At 40.2% G+C, this 19,984-nt stretch overlaps 1 protein-coding gene across 9 annotated transcripts in view; it reads left to right on the forward strand.

Annotated features, from left to right (window-relative positions):
* The window catches only part of nedd4l (NEDD4 like E3 ubiquitin protein ligase), a 47,840-nt gene extending 28,130 nt beyond the window's left edge, over positions 1 to 19,710 (forward strand). For 4 of the 9 annotated variants that reach the window (XM_030742184.1, XM_030742185.1, XM_030742182.1 and 1 more), the window contains 19 exons: positions 550 to 609; positions 1,902 to 2,039; positions 2,982 to 3,164; positions 5,447 to 5,644; positions 5,917 to 5,994; positions 7,758 to 7,812; positions 10,101 to 10,159; positions 10,493 to 10,558; positions 11,759 to 11,988; positions 13,438 to 13,559; positions 14,052 to 14,122; positions 14,293 to 14,388; positions 14,543 to 14,616; positions 14,713 to 14,773; positions 14,930 to 14,989; positions 15,352 to 15,459; positions 16,236 to 16,332; positions 16,734 to 16,806; positions 18,164 to 19,710. In XM_030742184.1, the coding sequence (XP_030598044.1) occupies positions 550 to 609; positions 1,902 to 2,039; positions 2,982 to 3,164; positions 5,447 to 5,644; positions 5,917 to 5,994; positions 7,758 to 7,812; positions 10,101 to 10,159; positions 10,493 to 10,558; positions 11,759 to 11,988; positions 13,438 to 13,559; positions 14,052 to 14,122; positions 14,293 to 14,388; positions 14,543 to 14,616; positions 14,713 to 14,773; positions 14,930 to 14,989; positions 15,352 to 15,459; positions 16,236 to 16,332; positions 16,734 to 16,806; positions 18,164 to 18,266 (1,932 nt within the window). In that variant the 3' untranslated portion in view covers positions 18,267 to 19,710. The remainder of the gene's footprint in view (positions 1 to 549; positions 610 to 1,901; positions 2,040 to 2,981; positions 3,165 to 5,446; positions 5,645 to 5,916; positions 5,995 to 7,757; positions 7,813 to 10,100; positions 10,160 to 10,492; positions 10,559 to 11,758; positions 11,989 to 13,437; positions 13,560 to 14,051; positions 14,123 to 14,292; positions 14,389 to 14,542; positions 14,617 to 14,712; positions 14,774 to 14,929; positions 14,990 to 15,351; positions 15,460 to 16,235; positions 16,333 to 16,733; positions 16,807 to 18,163) is intronic. The other 5 variants (XM_030742187.1, XM_030742181.1, XM_030742186.1 and 2 more) reach the window with 3 other exon arrangements.
* Positions 19,711 to 19,984: the final 274 nt, after the last annotated feature.

The raw sequence follows: 19,984 nt of genomic DNA on the forward strand, positions 1-19,984 counted from the left end.
CTAGTTCATTTCTGTGTTGAGGAAAAAAATAACAAATTTAAATTATTTAGTGGAAAATACAGTTAATTTTTTTTCTTTATTTGATTGTTTTCTTTTTCTCACCATCAGCACTGTAAATCACTTCTGCTTGAGCATTTTCAGGACACACCTGTCTTGTAGGTCCATCATTTTTTTTCTGGTTGAAATTAAAGATGCTGCACTATCTGGGGATTAAATTTACATGAAATGGGGAAAGAAATCTGTTTTCAAAAGGTTACTGATAGCACAGTGATAAAACTTCTTTAATCACCCTCTTGTTATCCAGTCACAATTCACTTGGTGTCCCGTTTCTTTGCTATTCACAGCCACTGCACTCTTAGGTCTGTAACCCAAAGGATCTTTTGTCTTTCTGCCACTCCTCACCTTCTTTGAGAATGAATTCCTCCCTTTGTCCACTCAGTTTTTCCTCACTCAGCCTTCACTACTGCCCATACTTGACTCTTAACTTCCACCCTTAACACATAACCTATTGTGAACTAAAGATCCTCTTCCGTTGTTGTTTACCACCAGCAGACTTCCCAGTCCAGAAGAACAAGAGCTCAAACAGTCTCAGGTGGTGAGGAGCCTATGGTAATGTCTCAGTTTATGTACAGTATAGCGCTTCAGGCACACACCTCTTAGTTCCCTAACAACATGTACATTGGGACTGTAGTTGTCACTTGAGTAGTTTTGTGACTGACTTAATAAATCCTGCACTAGGTTAGGAAGCCACATGAGGGTTTACTTAATGTTGAAGCAGTGTTTCTTCCCAGTAAAGTCCCAAACAAGCATATGCCGAGGAGGGCAATATGATCAAAAGATCATGTGAAAATCTTAAGATAAAATCACATTTTAACTCAAGACTAAAAGCATATAGATATTCCTTGTCAGCCATACTTTCTTCTGTTGCACCTAGAAGCAAGGAAAGTAATATTTATTTATATATCATTTTTCACAGCCTGAAAGCACTTTGCAAAAACCAATTTAGTGCTGTACAAGAAATGAATGCAAAGCAAAAACAGAGAAAAAATTACCCTAATTAATCAGAGCAAAAGAGGTCAGGACATGACAACAGTCATGCTTTTCTTCAGTTCATGCGGAGTAGGAAAGCTCAAACAGCACTGTTGCTTATTAACTTAGTGACAGGAACATTGTTTATGATTCCTCTAAAAATCAGATCATATGCCAAATGGTGATCTGCATTTTAGAACGTCATCCACCATATAAAAACAGGTCAGCCCTCAAACATTTTCATTGCTATGATGCATATTGTACAAACAAGGAATCTTTCAGAAATTGACAGCATAATTCATCAAATAATACTTGTAAATAAAGAATGCCACTGATCAGCCATCGCTAACAAGCCATAAAGCTGCATCATAAAATGTTGCCAATGTTTAGTCATGCTGTCTGTATATCTTCATACTCACCAGATTATGCCGTGACCATGTGGTTGACTCTTTTAGTAATGTTTGTGCTGAGAATGGTTAATAGTTCACTCAGACTGTAATAATGTACAACTTTTCCACATGTGGTGTTTATTTTAGTACTAGTTTGTGCTTTTTTTTTTTTAATGTGTAAAGTCTGACTCTGTGCACATTCACCTACTTTTCCATTAGAGTCAGAAAGCTTCCTAAACTCTGCAGCTGAAAGAGGAAAATATTGTCAAGCGTTTGTGTTGCTGCTAGATGGCCAAAAAATAATCAGGCAGTATGTTGGAATAACTGGTTCTCAGCTTGACTTTATTGAAAGCACCCATTGCTATCCACGTGTCTCTCCCCGCAGCATCATTTTAAAATATTAAGAGTCCCTCCACTTGTCTAAACATACTAGTCTGTACTGATTAGCTATCTTTGCTTTGCTCTCTCTCTACACTTGGCCAGTCTCCGTCGGCGACTGCTTACACCTTGACTACCCCTGGCCTGCCCCCTGGATGGGAGGAGAGGAAGGATGCCAAGGGAAGAACTTATTACGTCAACCATAACAACCGCACCACTACATGGACTAGGCCAGTTGTGCAGGTACAGCAGGTCTGAAGGCTAGCTGTAGGGCTGGCTGGACTCTGTGCATGGGACTGGACCTTACCCAGGCCCCATAATTCTTCGCCTGTGTGTTGGATCTCTTCCCCCTCTATTCCCCTCCTGTGTTTCTCCTCTGTGTAGCCGAGTGAAAGAAAAAGAGAGACAGCTTTGAAATGTCAAAGTTCCTTATTGTTTTATTTCCTACTTTGTCTGACTTTGTGTTCCGTCTCTTCTCTTCTACACAACATTTTGTGTAATATAAGGATGAAGTGCAACTGTGTATTGGTCACATGTTTCTAAACCCTGGCATGGAACTGCAACCACTACTCTTCCCTCCCTTCTTCCATGTCCACCCCATTTTTCCACCCTGCCTTTCTGTCTGCAAGCGAGGCAGCCCCACGTAAGCAGTGCTCACAGAGAGACAGCTACATGGGACTGGGTGTATGTTTGATGTTCTCCTTTGAAATCCACCCTTGCATTTGTGCCTTTTTATGGTCAGTGCTGACTGTATTATAAATGTCATAGTCTTTTCATTCTCTGATTTTCATCTGTTTTCTTAAGTACTCAGAAGGAGAGAAGAATCAATCACATAACTGCTCTGTGTATGGTATGAAGTTATACCCTGCTGTAAATGCAGGCTGTACCTCCCACTTCATCTAGGGGTGAAAGCTGTAGAGTCTCACTATTTCAAACCTTTGTCCTTGTTTTCTAGTTGGACATATAATCTTATGGTTGTTGTTTTTGGGTCTGAAATGACCTTTGCCTTTGAGATTTTAGCAGTTCATTTCCTCAGGGAGAGAAAAAAAACCAAACTTGCTTCCAGACCTTTCCGGTGCAGAAAAGTATGGTTCACAAAGAGACAGACTTTTGTTTTCTTGCAAACCGCATAGCTTACTTGATTCCTTCCCCACCTAACCTCAGAAGTGCTATTTTCACTGACAGCTGACTGAAGATGGCGCCAGCACCTCGGCAGCAGCAGCAGCAGCATCAGGAGGAGCCTCAGTCCTGGCACCTGCATCCACCCCCTCCTCTTCCAATGCCTCCAACAACCACCTCCATGAGCCCCAAGTCCGACGACCTCGTAGCCTCAGCTCCCCTACTGTCACCCTTTCCACCCCTTTGGAGGTGAGAATTAGCCACCTGTACTGTCCCACTCCACCATCATGCCCATCTCCTTTTCCTGTCTAAACTACTTGAGATACACTTATTTCTGTCCTTTCTACCCGAGTCTTTACCCTCCATACTTTATTTCCATGTACTCCAAATGACAAAATCATGATCTTCACTTTTTCACATCATTTACTTCTGAAGATTAACATTTAAACCTGTTAGGTCTCCTTTTTTTTCAGGTTAACTCTTGTCTTGCTGCTGTATTTCTCTCTCCTCCTCATTGCCAAACTTAATGGAATCTTCTCATCTCTTGTCTTCTCTCCATCAATGACAGTTTTCGTCCTTCACACTGCTCTTTCCTTCTCCTCGTTAATTAAAGTTGAGCTGATGACTGTGTACTAAGGAAACTTACAGTTCCTTTAGTACACTTATAATGATTAGGCAAATAATATGATCTAAGCTTTATTTAATCTTCATTAAACATGAGCATGCTCTTTGTGTGCACAGTTAATGCAGTGTGTGCAGTTTTGGGACAGCTTTTTTTCACGATGCACACTGTGGTTCAAAGAAATAACATAATGAAGCTGGTATAGTAAGTCTAAGCTAGATGAATACACTTTTTTAAAACTGATAATTGGTCCCAAATGATATCATTTAAAAAAAAAACAAAAAAAAAAAACTGAGACATCCAAATGAAGTATAGGAAACAAAGGCTGTTTTAGTAATGCAAAGGCAAATAAGATTTATTTTGGAAGGTGTGACAAATACAGAACATCTAGGACTGTAAACTTTGCACATATGACCAAATAAGCATTTAAGGCTAATTCATTCTCTGCAGCAATTCTATACTAACAAAGCATACAGAAATCTTAATAGATGTAGAACTTTCTGTTAAGGAGATTTAAATGTGAGCCACTTCATGCACATTCCTTGGGTTTGACTCCTCTAGTGAGCAGATTAAATATTAGCACTTTTTTTTTTCATCACTGCTTTTAAATAACCTGAATGTTAATGAACAATAGCGGTTCATGGAGTAATCCTAATGCCTCCACATTATGTTGTTCCCAGCATTATGCTTTACATAAACAATTTCTTACTCAGTGGTTAGAGGGTGTTAATATTCACACAGCACAAGTGGTTAATGCGTTAGCTGTATAACACCCCGGGTAAAATATTGGAATTTCTGCCTCACATTTTAACTGTTTGTTTTTTGTTTTTGTTTTAGCCTACAGGCTACATCATGCAGATCACCTCTGTTGTCAATTTAATTATGTCTATTTTATCCTCAGTCTACATTATGCACCATGGCCACAAATGTAACTCATGTAACTCAGACCAACATGTTTGTAAAAATGCATGCTCTCATCTGGTCCTTCTTACAGTCTTTTTGGTAGCTTCACATAGTGCTGAAGATGCTACCTAGGGAACAGACCTGAATGAAGATTAATTAAAGTGTGTGTGCGTGCGCGCGTGTGTGTGTTGTGGAAGTAAAAGGAAGTGAAATAGTCACAGCAGAATGTCATAATTACAGCTTCCAGAGGAGGTGGGAGGTCTGTGGCTAATTAAGGCACTCTTCTTCCTTGTTAAAATCAGATCAGTGAGTGATAATTACTGCTAAAAAAATAATTTGATGCAGGGACACTTATTAGTCTGGGCAACATAAGAAGCTTTTAGCAGAGATAGTTGGTTCCTGGTATTATGTTGTAATTAGGTTTCCTTTCAGCCTAGACAGAGGTCTCTATTGCCAGATTTAGATTAATGAGTTCTGGTGGATTTAAAGTAAACATTTTGAAGTTGTTCTTTTATTTCTTCAGTATCTAGGAGACCGAGAGAGAGTGAGAGGAAAAACAAAACAAAAAAACATGAAAGCTCAGGAGCATTATCTGGGGAGTCTGACAAATCTGACGCATGTGACATTTTCATTTACAGGTTGATGGAGTAAACAGCATGGAACGTGTAAACCAAAAAATTACCCTGGTGTTAACAGATATAATAGTTTTAGGACAAAATTGTGATAATATTTTCAAATGTCACAAGTGTTAGATGGTAATCTCCAGTGGTGCTAAAGAGTTCTAATATTTTTCTTTTGTCCTTTTTTTTTTTTAAAGCAGAAAATGAAGGGAATTGGTGGGAGATGTGTTTCTGTCTTTGTTAATGATCACTGATTTTTGTATCCCACTGTTAGCCAGTTTAAAAGTTTAATTTTCAACATGTTTCCTTGTTCACTTGTAGATATGGAAGATGGTATTACATATATATATATATATTTTTTTATTTTGTGTCGCTTTTTTTTTCAGGGAGCCAACAACATTCAGGTACGGAGGGCTGTGAAAGATACTCTTTCTAATCCTCAGTCTCCCCAGCCATCCCCTTACAGCTCCCCAAAGTCACAACACAAGACCCAGCAGAGCTTCCTGCCCCCAGGATGGGAGATGAGAATAGCTCCAAATGGACGACCTTTCTTCATTGACCACAACAGCAGGACCACCACCTGGGTGAGCTAGCACATTGTGGTTTAGGGAAAAACACTGGTTTTTGTGCATTAGTTGACATTTCCAATAATCTAGTGATTAAAAATCTTGGGCAGTGGTTAGCACTGGTCCTACAGGGTCATTTAGTGACATCTGGTGGTGGGAACATTAGTTTCACATTTCTTTTAGAATAAATAAGTTGTGTGCTTTGACAGAGCTGCTGTTTTAATCCAGAGAACAATGTGGACATTGAGACATAGTTATTCTCTTTCTTGTCTTTTGCTGCTGAAAATCAGGAGGATCCCAGGTTGAAATATCCAGTCCATATGAGGACTAAGAACTCAATGGAGCCTGGTGACCTCGGCCCTCTTCCTGTAAGTACAGTCACTATAAGACCAACTCGATATTTAACCTTGGGCCTACAATGCAGATTCAAAACTACCTCATGAATCACAAAAACTGCTCAACTTTGTTCACTCACCATTACCAGTGTGTGTTCTGTCTTTTGTTATTTTGAGTACTACAAACATTCAGTCTTTCTTCTTAGCTAAAGTAGAATTAAGAAAGATAACTGGCTTTTTATGTTATAGTGCATGTTGTAATCAGCTTGTATCACTGATCTGTTTATGTTTAAATTTAATATGTGAATGAAGTGACTTTTACAGTAAAAGATGAGACATGATCATGTGATCACACTCTATTACACATTTCCATTTTTAGTCCTGTAAGAACAGAAGGGGTTGGTGCGAAGCTTAGCCAAGAGGGTCTGGGGGGCTGTAATAACCTAATTAGGAGGTGAAAACTTCAGACTCCCTGGAAGTGGGCAAAATGTTACTGTAGCTAGGTGTTTAATAATAAAAGCTTTATGGGTTTGTACAACTCACAGGCTTGTGTGGTGTGTGTGCATGTGTGTATGTGTTCTCTCTCTCTCTCTCTCTCCCTCTTTCTCTTTTCTCTTCATTCTGATGGATCTAATGTATGCTTCTTCTTCTACACCTGGCCATGTCTGTTTGGCAGAACCTACCAGAGGAGGTTGGTTGGTGCCTCCCTCCCTCTGCCTGCCTTACCTACCTGTCTGGTCCAGTCTGGTCTGGTCAAATGCCTGCAGACAGCCTTTCATTTTTTTTTTTTTTTTTTTCTTTTTTTTTCCCTCCTCTCTCTCCTTCAATCTTTTCTCTTTCATGACCAGCATGGATGGATTGTGCCTATACTTCCTTTTTAGTATTTTACCCCACTTCCTCTCTCTGTGTGCGCCCTCCTTGCACCACCACCGCTCCTTCTGTTAATGAATAACGTTTGGAGCTCCCCACCATTGTTCTTGGATTTCTCAGACAGCTTACCCTTATCAGTGTCTGAGAAACAGACTAGTTTGACAGATTCCCCGGGCATTTGTTGGAGGACAACAAACAAGTAGGACTGATTTGAAGGAATGCTGAGAACAGAGCACATAATGGGAGTAAAACAAGGAGGGAGGGAGGTTTCAAAGGAAACAAAAGGAGCTATACATGTATATCAGAGGAAGGAATTGGCTGTATGCTGCATGTATTCTCAGTTTTTTTTTTGTTTTTTTTTTCCAGTCTGGTCTCCACTCATGCAGCAGCAGCATACTTATACATATACTATACATCCTCTGTTCAACAGATTCAGCTGTCCTTTCCCCCCACTCCTTTACACTCAGTCTGCTGTAATGTTTTTAATTGCTCGATTGCTGGTGCCGTACGTACGTGTGTGTGTGTGTGTGTGTGTGTGTGTGTGTGTGTGTGTGTGTGTGTGTGTGTGTGTGTGTGGCGCCTGTGACACTGTACTGAGTTGTCACCGTGTCAGTCGTGGTATACTGGTTTGAATAGTGGTGATTTAACCTTTATGTTGTGGTTGTATCCCTGCCTTGCTGATGTGCCAGACTTTACTCAAATAGGACACAAAATCCTTTCATTTCCTTTGTCGGTGTTTGATTGAGCTTACCTTGCTTGCAGTGCTGGGATGTCATTGTTTGGACCATTTAATGGTCAGTCAAGTTCAATTAAACATTAATTTAAAACAAGGAAAAATAAATGGATGGATTTAAATTGCTATTTGAGTGTGGCCTGTTTATTGGTGCTGTTTAGTAGTTTCTCATTCTTCCTTTCTTCTTTTTCAGCCTGGATGGGAAGAAAGAGTTCACACAGATGGACGCACCTTTTACATTGACCACAGTAAGATGACTCTTTAATGCTTGCAGTTGGTCATTGTCCTGTGAAAAACCAAGTAACCCCAACCCCCCCCCCCCCCCCCCCCCCCCCCCCCCCCCCAAATTATTCAGTATCTTGTAGAACTGCAGAAACTTGAAACAACTGTTTTATCTATCAGTCTCTCACATTTTTGTAGAGGAATTTTGGCCCAGTCTTCTTTGCAACCTGGCTTAAGTTCATTGAGGTTTACGGGCATTTGTTTGCGCACAGCTCTTCCACACCATTTCAATTGGCTTGAGGTCTGGACTCTGACTGGGCCATTGCAGCACCTTGATTCTTTCTTTTTCAGCCATTCTGTTGTAGATTTGTTGCTGTGCTTAGGATGATTGTTTTGTTGCAACACCGAATGTGAGCCAAGTTTTCCCTGTTGAACAGATAGTCTCACATTTGACTCTAGAATACTTTGGTATACAGAACAGTTCATGGTTTACTCAATGACTTCAAAGTGCGAAGGTCCTGTGGCTGCAAAACAAGCTCAAATCTTCACCCCTCCACCACTATGCTGACAGTTGGTATGAGGTGTGCTGATGTGCTGTGTTTTGATCTTGCCTGTCTAAAGAACATTGTTCCAGAAGGCTTGTAGTTTGTTCAGATGCAACTTTGCAAACCTAAGCCATGCTGGCATGTTCTTTTTAGAGAAAAGACTTGTCACCTACTGGCGACAAGGACACTGGTCTGTCTGACACCTCTTCTCACTTCAAGAAGCATTCATTTCTTGATTCCTATTATCTGGAATTATGGGAATCTCTATGTCTCGCTGAGTTACCTTGTGCTGTTCCAGTTTAATGGCTGTACTGAATTTTGCTGCTGTGTACTCACCTTCTACTGTGCTCTCCTGCTGGATAGCGACCATTAAATATTACACATCAGGACTCCTGAACCTCTGCTGTCATCTCACTCCTGGATTTCTCCAGTGTCATTAAATCTCTCCAACATTTGTATTGCTACTCCGTGAACCTGAGGACACAGGTCTGTGTTAACAGTGTCACTACATGTGTGTAGTGACCACACAGTAAATGGCTTAGTTACACACTACAACACTGTCTTGTCTCACTGCTTTGAATCTTTGGCGCCTCTAAAATCCCAGACTGTTTTCTGGCTCCATCCTGGCCTCTGTTCGCCTGTGCACTACGCTTTTTGAAGACCCTTGGTCATCGCCTGGAAAGGCTCTATAAAAGATCTGGCCTTACTGTCTGCCACAAGGCTTTTTAAGACCATGTGAGTGCTTGTAAAGCAGCTTTGTTGAGAGCCAAAATGCAGTACTACTGCACTAACTGCAATTCCACCCTCACTGATGACCAGAAACAACCACAGAATGCTCTTTTCTACTATAAAAGTTATTTCATCCCCTTGGGGCCCCCCACCACTCTGATGCCCCTGTCCTCTGTTCTAAATTCCTGGACTTCTTCCAGGCTAAACTGGACTCAGTCCAAGCCTCCTACCTCCCACTCTCATCCCATTCTGAGGATGTCTTTCTGCCCGCTCCATTCCTGCCTCAGCGCTGTTTTCTCCTTCTTTTCACTAGATGCTCTTCATGTTACCAAGCTGGTTATCAAAGCTAAGGCCTCCACATTCCCAACAACCTTAGTCAAGTCTTGCAGAATACCAACAAATCCTTGGTATCCTGCTGTAAATGGGGAAAATGAGTATTTATGGATCTTGGCTCAGCAGTCTTTCTAGTTTTTTTTTTGTTTTGTTTTTTAAACCTGTTTTATTTGCATTAAAAGTTTATGGGAGTAGTAGGTTAACATGAAAAATTAGATAAATTAAAATCCTAATGCTAGGCTGAATGCACTGATGGATACCTAGACAGGATTTACATTGTTCGTCCATGCATTAGTCAGAGGTCATTTCAGACTAGTAGTTCTTCGATTACAAAGGACCTCATGCTTTTACAGCATTTACTGAATGCAAAAACTCAATGTGTATGAGTGTAATGTAGTGAAACTGTGTCACTTGAAGCGTAGACAGAAACTTGATGTGCCCAAAATGGAATTACAGTGAATACATTTTACTACCTTTTTTCTTTATGAAGATATAGTTATTTTAATCAGGATGTATGGATTTTAATGACTCCTGCAACTAAAGCTTAATTTTTAATGCTCTGTTGACTAATCTGTTTGTTTATAAAGGCTACAAATAAAGTGGCAAAATGCTTCCATTACCAAGAATGATCGCCGTCCCTGAACATTAGATATTGAGAATACACATGAAAGCTTGAAATGATATTCCATTGTATTCATTTCATCCAGATACAAAGAACACACAGTGGGAGGACCCACGTCTGCAGAGTCCAGCTATCACAGGACCTGTGAGTAGTTTCCTCTTACTCCCTCATTTGTTCGGGGAGTCACTACATGGAAACAACAGCTTTTTCTCTTAACATTGCCGTTCTATCTCTCATGCACTCTCATCAGCCCCAGTCCATCTATGCACAGCAGAGATAAATCACTTAGCTGTTGAATTTGTCACTTAACATGCTAACACCTTGTATCACTCTGTGTACCACTTCAGAGTTTACTTTCACTGGCAGGTCGCCACCATGTTGCTCTCTGTTCAAACATTTATGTCTGAAGCTCATTAATAAGGAGACTGCTACTTTTTTAACTGTTTCTTGACACCTGCGTGTTTTATTTCTTTGCAGGCGGTTCCCTACTCCAGAGAGTTCAAGCAGAAATATGACTACTTCAGAAAGAAATTAAAGAAACCGGTAAGACGTGGTTTCTATCCTGCTTCTCTAGTTTCTGTCTAGTGGTACTAATGCATAATTATGCCGAAGATAAATGTTATCCAGACCTCCTGACTTCCCGATGCACAAGGCAGTCTGATTGCTTCTGTTTTGATGCTTGATTGTGTACTTATTCAACTTTATTCACACTGTCTCAAGATTGTGTAACATCTTTGTTGTTTGTTAAATATTCATTGCAATCATTTCACATTTCTTTGTAATTAAAATATGTTGCAGTTGGTGCATAATTCCCAGTTATTGCCTTTTTTTTTTTTTTTCTTCATTGCCATTGCTGTTTAATGTCTGAATTTAATCTTAAGTGAACAATAACAATAATTTTTGAACAGAGATTAGTTTTGGACTGTCTGCTGAGACAACATTATTTATTTGCTCTTTTTAGTAACTTAAAATAAAGAGAAAAGGAAATTCTTTTCACAGAAGTTTGTTGCATGTAAGGCCCCATTCCCACAAGCCTATGAACTGATTGGTGACCCCTTGGCAAGCTCTGATTGCTAGGGAAATGTTTGTATCCCCAACTGGTTGGCAAGTGGTTGCTGGAGGTTGTTGGCAGTCATTAGGGGAAATGGGTTGCAAAGAGGGTGCTGTATCAAAAATCTTGATGATTGCTTTGGTTGCTAACAGTTTGCCTGCAGTCACCTGTAGTGTGCATGGAAGATCTCAACTTGTCTGCAAGCGCTTCCTAACTACTAGCCAAGCAGTATTACAGCTTGGAAAAATTATGACACTAACTGGAAATGGAGACTGCCTTCAGGGTAAGAGTTGTTCCACCAACACGTTTCCAAAGGTGCGGCTTTTACTTTGAACGGTCTCTGTTTATGGTTTGCGTCTCCTCCAGTAACCATTTGCCACCCAATCAGGGGGTGCATATTTTTCACTTGTGACCTGTAGTTGCCAGGGTCACTTAGCTAGGCCTGCATGACTGGGGTTTTAATAATCATTTTCACAGCAATTGGCATCAACCTCCAGCAACCACATGGTTGCTGACTGGTCTCTAGGTCTGTGTGTCTGGGGCCTAACACAATCTGATATTAAACTTGATTCACTGGATCATGTTTGGCCTTATTTCCTGCTGAAAATGGTTTAATTTACCAGTTTTTAACTCAATATAGTTTTTATTTTCAACAAACCACTTATTACAGTTTTTTCTTTAAACTGTTTCAGGCTGACATCCCTAATCGATTTGAGATGAAGCTACACAGGAACAACATCTTTGAAGAATCTTACCGTCGAATCATGTCCCTAAAGAGGCCAGATGTTCTGAAGGCGCGTCTATGGATCGAGTTTGAATCAGAGAAAGGACTGGACTATGGTGGTGTGGCCAGAGAGTGGTTTTTCCTCTTATCTAAGGAGATGTTCAATCCTTACTATGGCCTTTTCGAATACTCTGCCACGTAAGTCTTTGCGTGTTTGTGTGTACCTCCTTTAAGAGCTGCTTCTGATACTGATGAAAGGGGTTAATCCCTTGAGACTTTAACAGGATATCACTTACCACTCAGGACATACACTATGTTGCCAGAAGTATTCAATCACCCACCCAGATCATTAAATTCAGGTGTTCCAATCACTTTCATCACCGCAGGTGTATGAAATCAAGCACCTAGGCCTGCAGACTGCTTCTACAAACATGTGTGAAAGAATGGGTCGCTCTCAGTGATTTCCACGTGGTACCGTGATAGGATGGCACCTGTGCAAGAAGTCCAGCTGTGAAATTTCCCCGCTATTAAATATTCTACAGTCAACTGTTAGTGGTATTATAACACACAATTGGGACACAATTGGGAAAGACAGCAACTCAGCAGAAGTGGTAGGCCACGTAAAATGACAGAGCAGGGTCAGCAGATGCTGAGGCACATAGTGTGCAGAGGTGCCAACTTTCTGCAGAGTCAATCGCTACAGACCTCCAAACTTCATGTGCCCTTCAGATTAGCTCAAGAACAGTGAGTGCGTAGAGAGCTTCATGGAATGGGGTTTGAGCCGAGCAGCTGTATCCAAGCCTTATGTCACCAAGCGCAGTGCAAAGCGGAACTTGACTGGCCTGCACAGAGTCCTGACTTCAACCTGATAGAACACCTTTGGGATGAATTAGAGTGGAGACTGCGGGCCAGGCCATTTCGTCCAACATCGGTGTCTGACATCACAAATGTGCTTCTGGAAGAATGGTCAAAAATTCCCATAAAAACACTCCTAAACCTTGTGGAAAGCCTTCCCAGAAGAGTTGAAGCTGTTATAGCTGAAAAGGGTGGGCCGACATCATATTAAACCCTATGGATTAAGAATGGGATGTGACTCAAGTTCATATGCGTGTGAAGGCAGACAAGTGAATACTTCTGGCAATATAGTGTAGTGTTACACAAAGCTTAAGTTGTAAAGGAACCATTCTTTCAGCTCTAAGCCATGAAAACATCCATCTCTACTCATTTATTGGGTTAGCTGGTGAGGGGCAGTGCTGCCATGTTGTCCCCATGAGAGCTGTGAAAGTTTCCTTTAATTTGATTAACTTTTCCTCCCATTCAAAAAGCCAGCGTGAAACAAGGGTTTCCCACAGGCATTACACATTAAGCTAATCAAAGTGTCTTCTCTTGCGTTGCTTTTCTTGGCACCATCATCAGTGTGCAACGACTTTGTTCTCGCATACTTTTGCCATGAGGTACTAAAAGGAAATAAATTGTGTTAAAGGGCAGAGAAATGGAAAAATTAAAAAGGCAAAAAAGTCATCAAAGGATGCAGTTAAATGAAAAGCGAATGCTGCTGCTGATAATCCTGTTTTTCGTAAATATTTAGCTTACCTTTCTGAACATTACTGAAAGTTCCTTTCTTCATCTGTGCTCGTGTCTTTCCAGGGACAACTACACTCTCCAAATTAATCCCAACTCTGGCCTATGCAATGAGGATCACCTCTCCTATTTCAAGTTCATTGGACGTGTTGCAGGAATGGCCGTGTTTCATGGAAAACTGCTGGATGGTAAGCTACTTGATTATGGAGGCTGTTTTTGATATGACAAATGTAGCACAGAATGGATCCATCGCGGTGTTAGCAGCTAAACATCTTACAGGTTTTTAGCATACAGCATCACATCACCCCTGTCATGCTGATCCCTGTTAACAATTGTGTGGGTCCGGGTCTATATAGCCAAATTATTGACCCCATATGAGCCTTCCTCCAGCCTTAGATCCTATGAGAGGGAGGCCTTTCTGCCTGTTCCAGATTTAAGGTTTATCTCGAAAGTTGACCGTGTTTTTGCCTTAAGGGTCTCTTGGCCTTGGAATGACCTACCAGAGATCAGTGACTTCCTTTAAATCGCTTCTTAAAACCTATTTCTACTGGCTGTTTACCCCTCTGAGTTTTCTGCTTTTGCTTTCTGTCAAAGAACTTTGTAAATTCTGTTTTTAAATGTGTTGCAGAAATAAAGATGATGGTGATGATTGTCTTTCTTTTTTACATTTTTTTTTTAAGGTTTTTTCATCCGACCGTTCTATAAGATGATGCTGGGAAAACAGATCTCTCTTAAAGACATGGAGTCTGTGGTAAGGTTTCACTCCTGATAAATCATACCAGGATCCATGAAATTATTCCTTACATTTTCTTTGAAACACCTTAGCTTTCTTTGATTGGAAGTGTTACACATTCATGAAACAAAATGACTATTTCACAAATGAAGGCCAGTGACTTATTTAATTTTCTTTGTGTCTAATAGGACAGTGAATATTACAACTCTCTTAAGTGGATTCTGGAGAATGATCCCACTGAGCTGGACCTGAGGTTTTGCATTGATGAAGACAACTTTGGACAGGTATGCAGGCATCCAAGCAGTCACATTTAATCATTAAAACCTAATTTTTAATTTCAGCGGCCTAATCTTTTTTGGTATCAGGAGAATACTCTGCTTTATTTGTGTGTATGCTTGTTTTTTTCTTCTCTCTCTCTCTCTCTCTCTTTCCTCTCAGACATACCAGGTTGACTTGAAGCCCAGTGGCTCAGACATGGTGGTCACCAATGAGAACAAGAAGGAATACATAGAGTGAGTATTTTTCTTATGTCATCCATTGACTCATAGATAATATTTATCACTAAAACTGCAATAAGCTGCTCATCTCAATAATTTCCCCTCTGTCAGTCTGGTCATTCAGTGGAGGTTTGTCAATCGGGTCCAGAAGCAGATGAACGCCTTCTTGGAGGTATTTATGTAAAGTCATACACTTTCCACTTGAGGGCAATGTGACCACTGAGTTTGGTTTACTTAACGCTAAGAGTTGAATTGAACCTTCTCTAAACCTGCTTAATGATCATGTCTTTAAAACTTGTTATAATAATTCCTTTTGTTTAAATTTTAGGGCTTCACTGAGCTCATTCAAATAGATCTGATCAAGATCTTTGATGAAAATGAACTGGAGGTATGAATATCTTCTTAGTAGAGCTGAAATAATTAGCCATTAACTTAATTAGGCAATTGTTAAAATCTAGATTTTTTTTTTTTAATGTTTATATAAAACACAAAATACTACTTTTATGAGAATATTTTATCTTCTTTTTTTTTTAAGCTTCTTTGGCATCTTTAGACTGTTTAAAGATATAACCTTGAATGCTGGTAAACTGATTATAGAGCAATCAATTATTTAAGAATGTAGCTAGGTGATTTATTAAAAAATCTAAACTGAAATTTTAGTTTAGTGTATATTTTATGAAATTAGGTCTGTGGTAAAATGTGGCACTGTGTGTAAATGTTATCTTTTACTTGACCTCTGCCTCTCTGTAGCTGCTCATGTGTGGTCTCGGTGACGTTGACGTCAACGACTGGAGGCAACACACCGTTTACAAGAATGGCTACTGTCCCAACCATCCCGTCATACAGTGGTTCTGGAAGGTATGTCCATTACTTAGCTACACACTTAGACTCATAACATGCAGAAGAACTGTGTAAACAACATGTTAAGTTTATGTGGTTCTGAATGTTTCACAATAAAAGCACTTTCCTGTCATCTTTCCCTCCATCTGGCCTGTGACAGGTTTACTGGCCTTGCTTTTGAAGATCAAAGTCTATTTGGAAGAGCAGGCTTGTTTGCTCTGATGAAAGAGCCTAAAGTGGTACCTGCCCTGGTTATCATCTGTCTTGACTTGAGCATTAACACACTCACACAGCAAACACACACACTAGCCACAGAGACTACTGTCTCGTGTCATCTGATTAGGGGCTGCGACTGCTTCTGTTTAAATTTGTGTCATCATTTTTTAATTTGATATTTTTTTTCCCCCCTGTACAAATGTGCATTTATACCTGTGAGGACAGAAGTATTCGCTAGCCTTTTGCTAGCGAATACTTCATGTCCTCACTTCAAAAGTCTAAGACTTCATTCCCACAAAGATGGTAATGCAAGTACACACACACACACACACACACACACACACACACACACACGCACGCACTAGATTGCAAAACTGTATGCAGAAACCTTTGTCCTTCAGATGTTTTCAATGTACTTTCTGTGTTGGAATTGAAGTGATGGAAAAATATTAATTATGAGTTTCCTTTTCAGGTTATTCTTTTTTTTTTTTTTTTTTTTTTTTTAGATTTGATAAAGAATTCTGTCAACTTTTTGTAAATTGATTTACATCCTTGTAAACTTTGTAATTTTTCATCAGGTTGTCCTTTTGATGGATGCTGAAAAGAGAATACGACTCCTCCAGTTTGTCACAGGAACATCACGAGTGCCCATGAATGGCTTTGCTGAGCTTTATGGTACGTGACCAGAGCAGATAGCTTGATGTCTCCTTTATTTTTTACTTGCGTATCAGTACTGGCATATATTTGCCCAGAACAAGGTCTAACAAGGTCACGCAAATTATTTTCTGATTAAATGTGGTCCAGGGATTGAATTAATATAATTACACATATACACAGAGATGTCATGACCATCTATTGAAAAGTAGTCTACTGTGTTTATTTTAGTTTTATGTATAAAGCTTGACTTGATCCAGTATCTACATAAGAAAACATTTATGTAAAATGTAGTAAATATTGAAAGGTTTTCCTTCAGCCAAGATCACAATGACTGGATTTACTGAGTTGACTTAGTGGTTTAATTTGTCCTCATGTGTGCATCAACAGTGGAATTACAATTGTTTCTTTCTGTGTGCCAGGTTCTAATGGTCCTCAGCTGTTCACCATCGAGCAGTGGGGAACACCAGATAAGTTGCCAAGAGCTCACACATGGTATGCCACTGCTACACACACACACACACACACACACACACACACACACACACACACACACACACAGAACAATAAAGCTGAGAGTGTGCAGCTGTGCTAGCAGCTCTATGAAACTACACAGTGGTGGTTAGCAAAAATCTAACGCACTAACATGCTTACAGTGACAGCCTGCACTTAACATAGTGCAGCTAAGGCTGATGGGAATGTCATTAGCTTGGCAGGGTTTTTGTCACCTGGCAAATAACTGGACAAAACTGAAGCTTGCCGTAGCTGCTGAAAGTTGCTTCTAAGCTAGAAAAGCAATCACATTATCCTTTAAAATGTAGACATGATAAATAGTATTAAGACATTTATTTTTATATTTGTGTCCCCCGGTGACACAATTGCATTAAACTTGGCAGTATTATTCTTGGTTTGCAGTTTGTTGGTCATCCAGTCCAATGTTTAGTGTTGTCCAAACGTTCTGTGAACCAAGTTTAGTGAAGATCGAATGAAATTTGCAGAAAACTTAAGATGCCGAAGTGTGTAGTCGGTATTAATCGGTTCAGCATCATGCACTAAATTAACGCAGTTGTTTTGTTAACCACAAAGAAGATACTAGCTAAATACCACTGGTGAGCTGATTTCTCAAATACATTGGGGCACTATTGCTACTATTTTATATTCTACCATGGTCAGTGGAGCTGTTACTCCTCTTCATCAAATGGAGCTAGTCGAGGTTCTTCGTGCATCTGTCTAGAATGCCTCCTGGATGCCTTCTTAATGAGGTATTTCAGGTATGTCCCAATGGGAGAGGGCCATAGGTCAGACCCAGGACACTCTGGAAAGATTACATCTCTTGGCTGGCTTGGGAATGCTATAGCATCCCCCTGAAAGAGCTAGAGAAGGTGGCAGGGGAGAGGGAATTCTGGGCAGATCTACTTGAATTGCTGTTGCCGTGACTGAGACCCAGATAAGCAGCAAAAAATGGATGGCTGGATGGACCTGATAAGTGTGCTAACGTAGAGGTCAGGCGACCCAAAACTCATAATTGTATAGCCTGAGGGGAACGCGCTGAAACACTTTGTTCTACACTCAAAACATGGTAATGAAACGCCGACACTGATGCTGACTTGGGTCACGACAGTGAGCTGGGTTATCTTGGATGAGTATGCCTGTGCTAAAATGTTAAAGCTAAAGTGTGTTAAATTTAAACTTCTTAACCAAAAAAAAGTGTCAGTTTAACCTTCTGGAGGTGCTTGTGGAAACATCAGGGAATCATTAAATAGCTCTAAAGATGTTTTGGTCTTGATCAGAGTGGAGGACATGACACAGAGAACCATAAAACCTACCTTATTTATTTTACCTTTCTTTTCAGTTTCAACCGCTTGGATCTGCCCACCTATGACTCATTTGAAGACCTGAGAGAGAAGCTGCTGATGGCCGTTGAGAACGCGCAGGGCTTCGAGGGGGTCGACTAAAACATCCAACCATCCAACAATAAAACAAAATGAAACAGGGATGTCAAACCAGCTGCTGTAGCAGTTCTGTGCAAGCATGTTGTACTGTAACGCCCGACTGTGAGCCACCTCCACTGCACGGTGGTTTGAGACTGTACAGCGACTTGTCGAGCCAATATGCCTACGTCTTTATGTCTTTTCGGTCTGGGTAGGTCCCTCCTTTCAGGTGCTGGGGAAAGAAAAGGGAGCGTTGCACTGGTCGAATGCTGAATTCTCTTATCCACAGGCATGAGCAATGAATGATGGGAGCTGGCCCCTAATCCGCTGTTTCTTTCCCCTCTACCCTCCTCCTGTGAAAATCTACAGTGCTGGAAAACACTAATGCATTTCAATAGCTCCTTTTATGTACACTATAGCACAGGATTTGCACCCCCTTCCACTGAAGGGTGCTTAGCATGGCCTTAATCTGGCTCCTACATGCACTATTTCTTTAAGAAACTGCAACGGCACTATGATCACAACTCTCTCAAACCCTTAGACCAACACCAGATTACCTTAGGAATGCTAGCCAGTCACATTTCAGGAAATTGGCCACGCCCCTCCATAGAGCCTTGTCTGTGCCACGTGATCAGAGATCACTGTGCAGCCTTTTGTAGAATAAGGTTTTCTTTTTTAGCCACTGATAAGGATTTGAAGATGGGGGATGGATTCCCAGAGAGGGGATTTTTTTTTTTTTTTTCTTTTGTAATACATTTTGTTGTCATGAAACAGGTTTTCTTTTAAACATTGGTATAACTCTTCCAGGAACGTACTCAGTGTATTTGTACTGATGAACAATGTTCTTTACTATTTTGACAACTATATGACATGGTGTGTGAAGTGAAAATCTGGCTAGTCTGAGAAATTATTAATCCATATCATTTGTTACAGTGATAGCAAATGTGTTTAATAAAATGTTTTTATTGTAGTGCTTTGAAAGCAGCATGAAACTGTATCTTGTGTTTGCTACATATTAATTTGGAAGTGTAATTGGTCTTGAGGTCGGGGAGGGAAAACTAAAAACCGGGGGTAGTTTCTCTAAGACGTCATAATTACATTAATATTCTGATGCCTGTTGCTGTTCATAATGCTGTAAATTGTTCTGGAGGGGGGGGGGTACATTTTAAGTTCTTTCATGATATATGAATATATGTATTACATTTAACAGAAGTATTACTGATCAACAACACTAAAATGAAGATGTGTGTATGCGTGAGTGTTGATGTGTGAGAGAAAAGCTGTGATCACCACTGAATATAAAGCAGCACGTTTCTTACAGCGGGGGGAAAAAAGTGTTTTTCTTTTATATCTTCTTGTTTCTCTTTTTCTAACACTATTGAACCTAAAGGGCACTTTATAGATCACTCTGAGGTCATGTCACCTGTTGTATGTCTCTTGTCATTTACTTGAATGTGATCCCCACCCACCCACCCATTCAAAGCACTCGGTGCAATAAATTTGGGCTGCTGCTACAAAAAGTTAACAGAAATGAAGCTGAGCCTTCAGATCCTTTAATATATTCTCTTTTAGCTCCTCCTTTGTCCCCTTTCTCTACATATTCCTTCCTTGTGTTTCTGCCAGTCTGTAATCCCACCACTCAAACTGACTCACTACAGATTTTTTTTTTTTAAACAAATGAGGGGGAATACCATTTTGTTCAGTCCATCAATTTCTGCAACTCTTTGTGGTTCATTTAATTT

Source organism: Archocentrus centrarchus, chromosome 12 (genome assembly GCF_007364275.1).
Source record: "Archocentrus centrarchus isolate MPI-CPG fArcCen1 chromosome 12, fArcCen1, whole genome shotgun sequence".
NCBI lineage: Eukaryota > Metazoa > Chordata > Actinopteri > Cichliformes > Cichlidae > Archocentrus > Archocentrus centrarchus.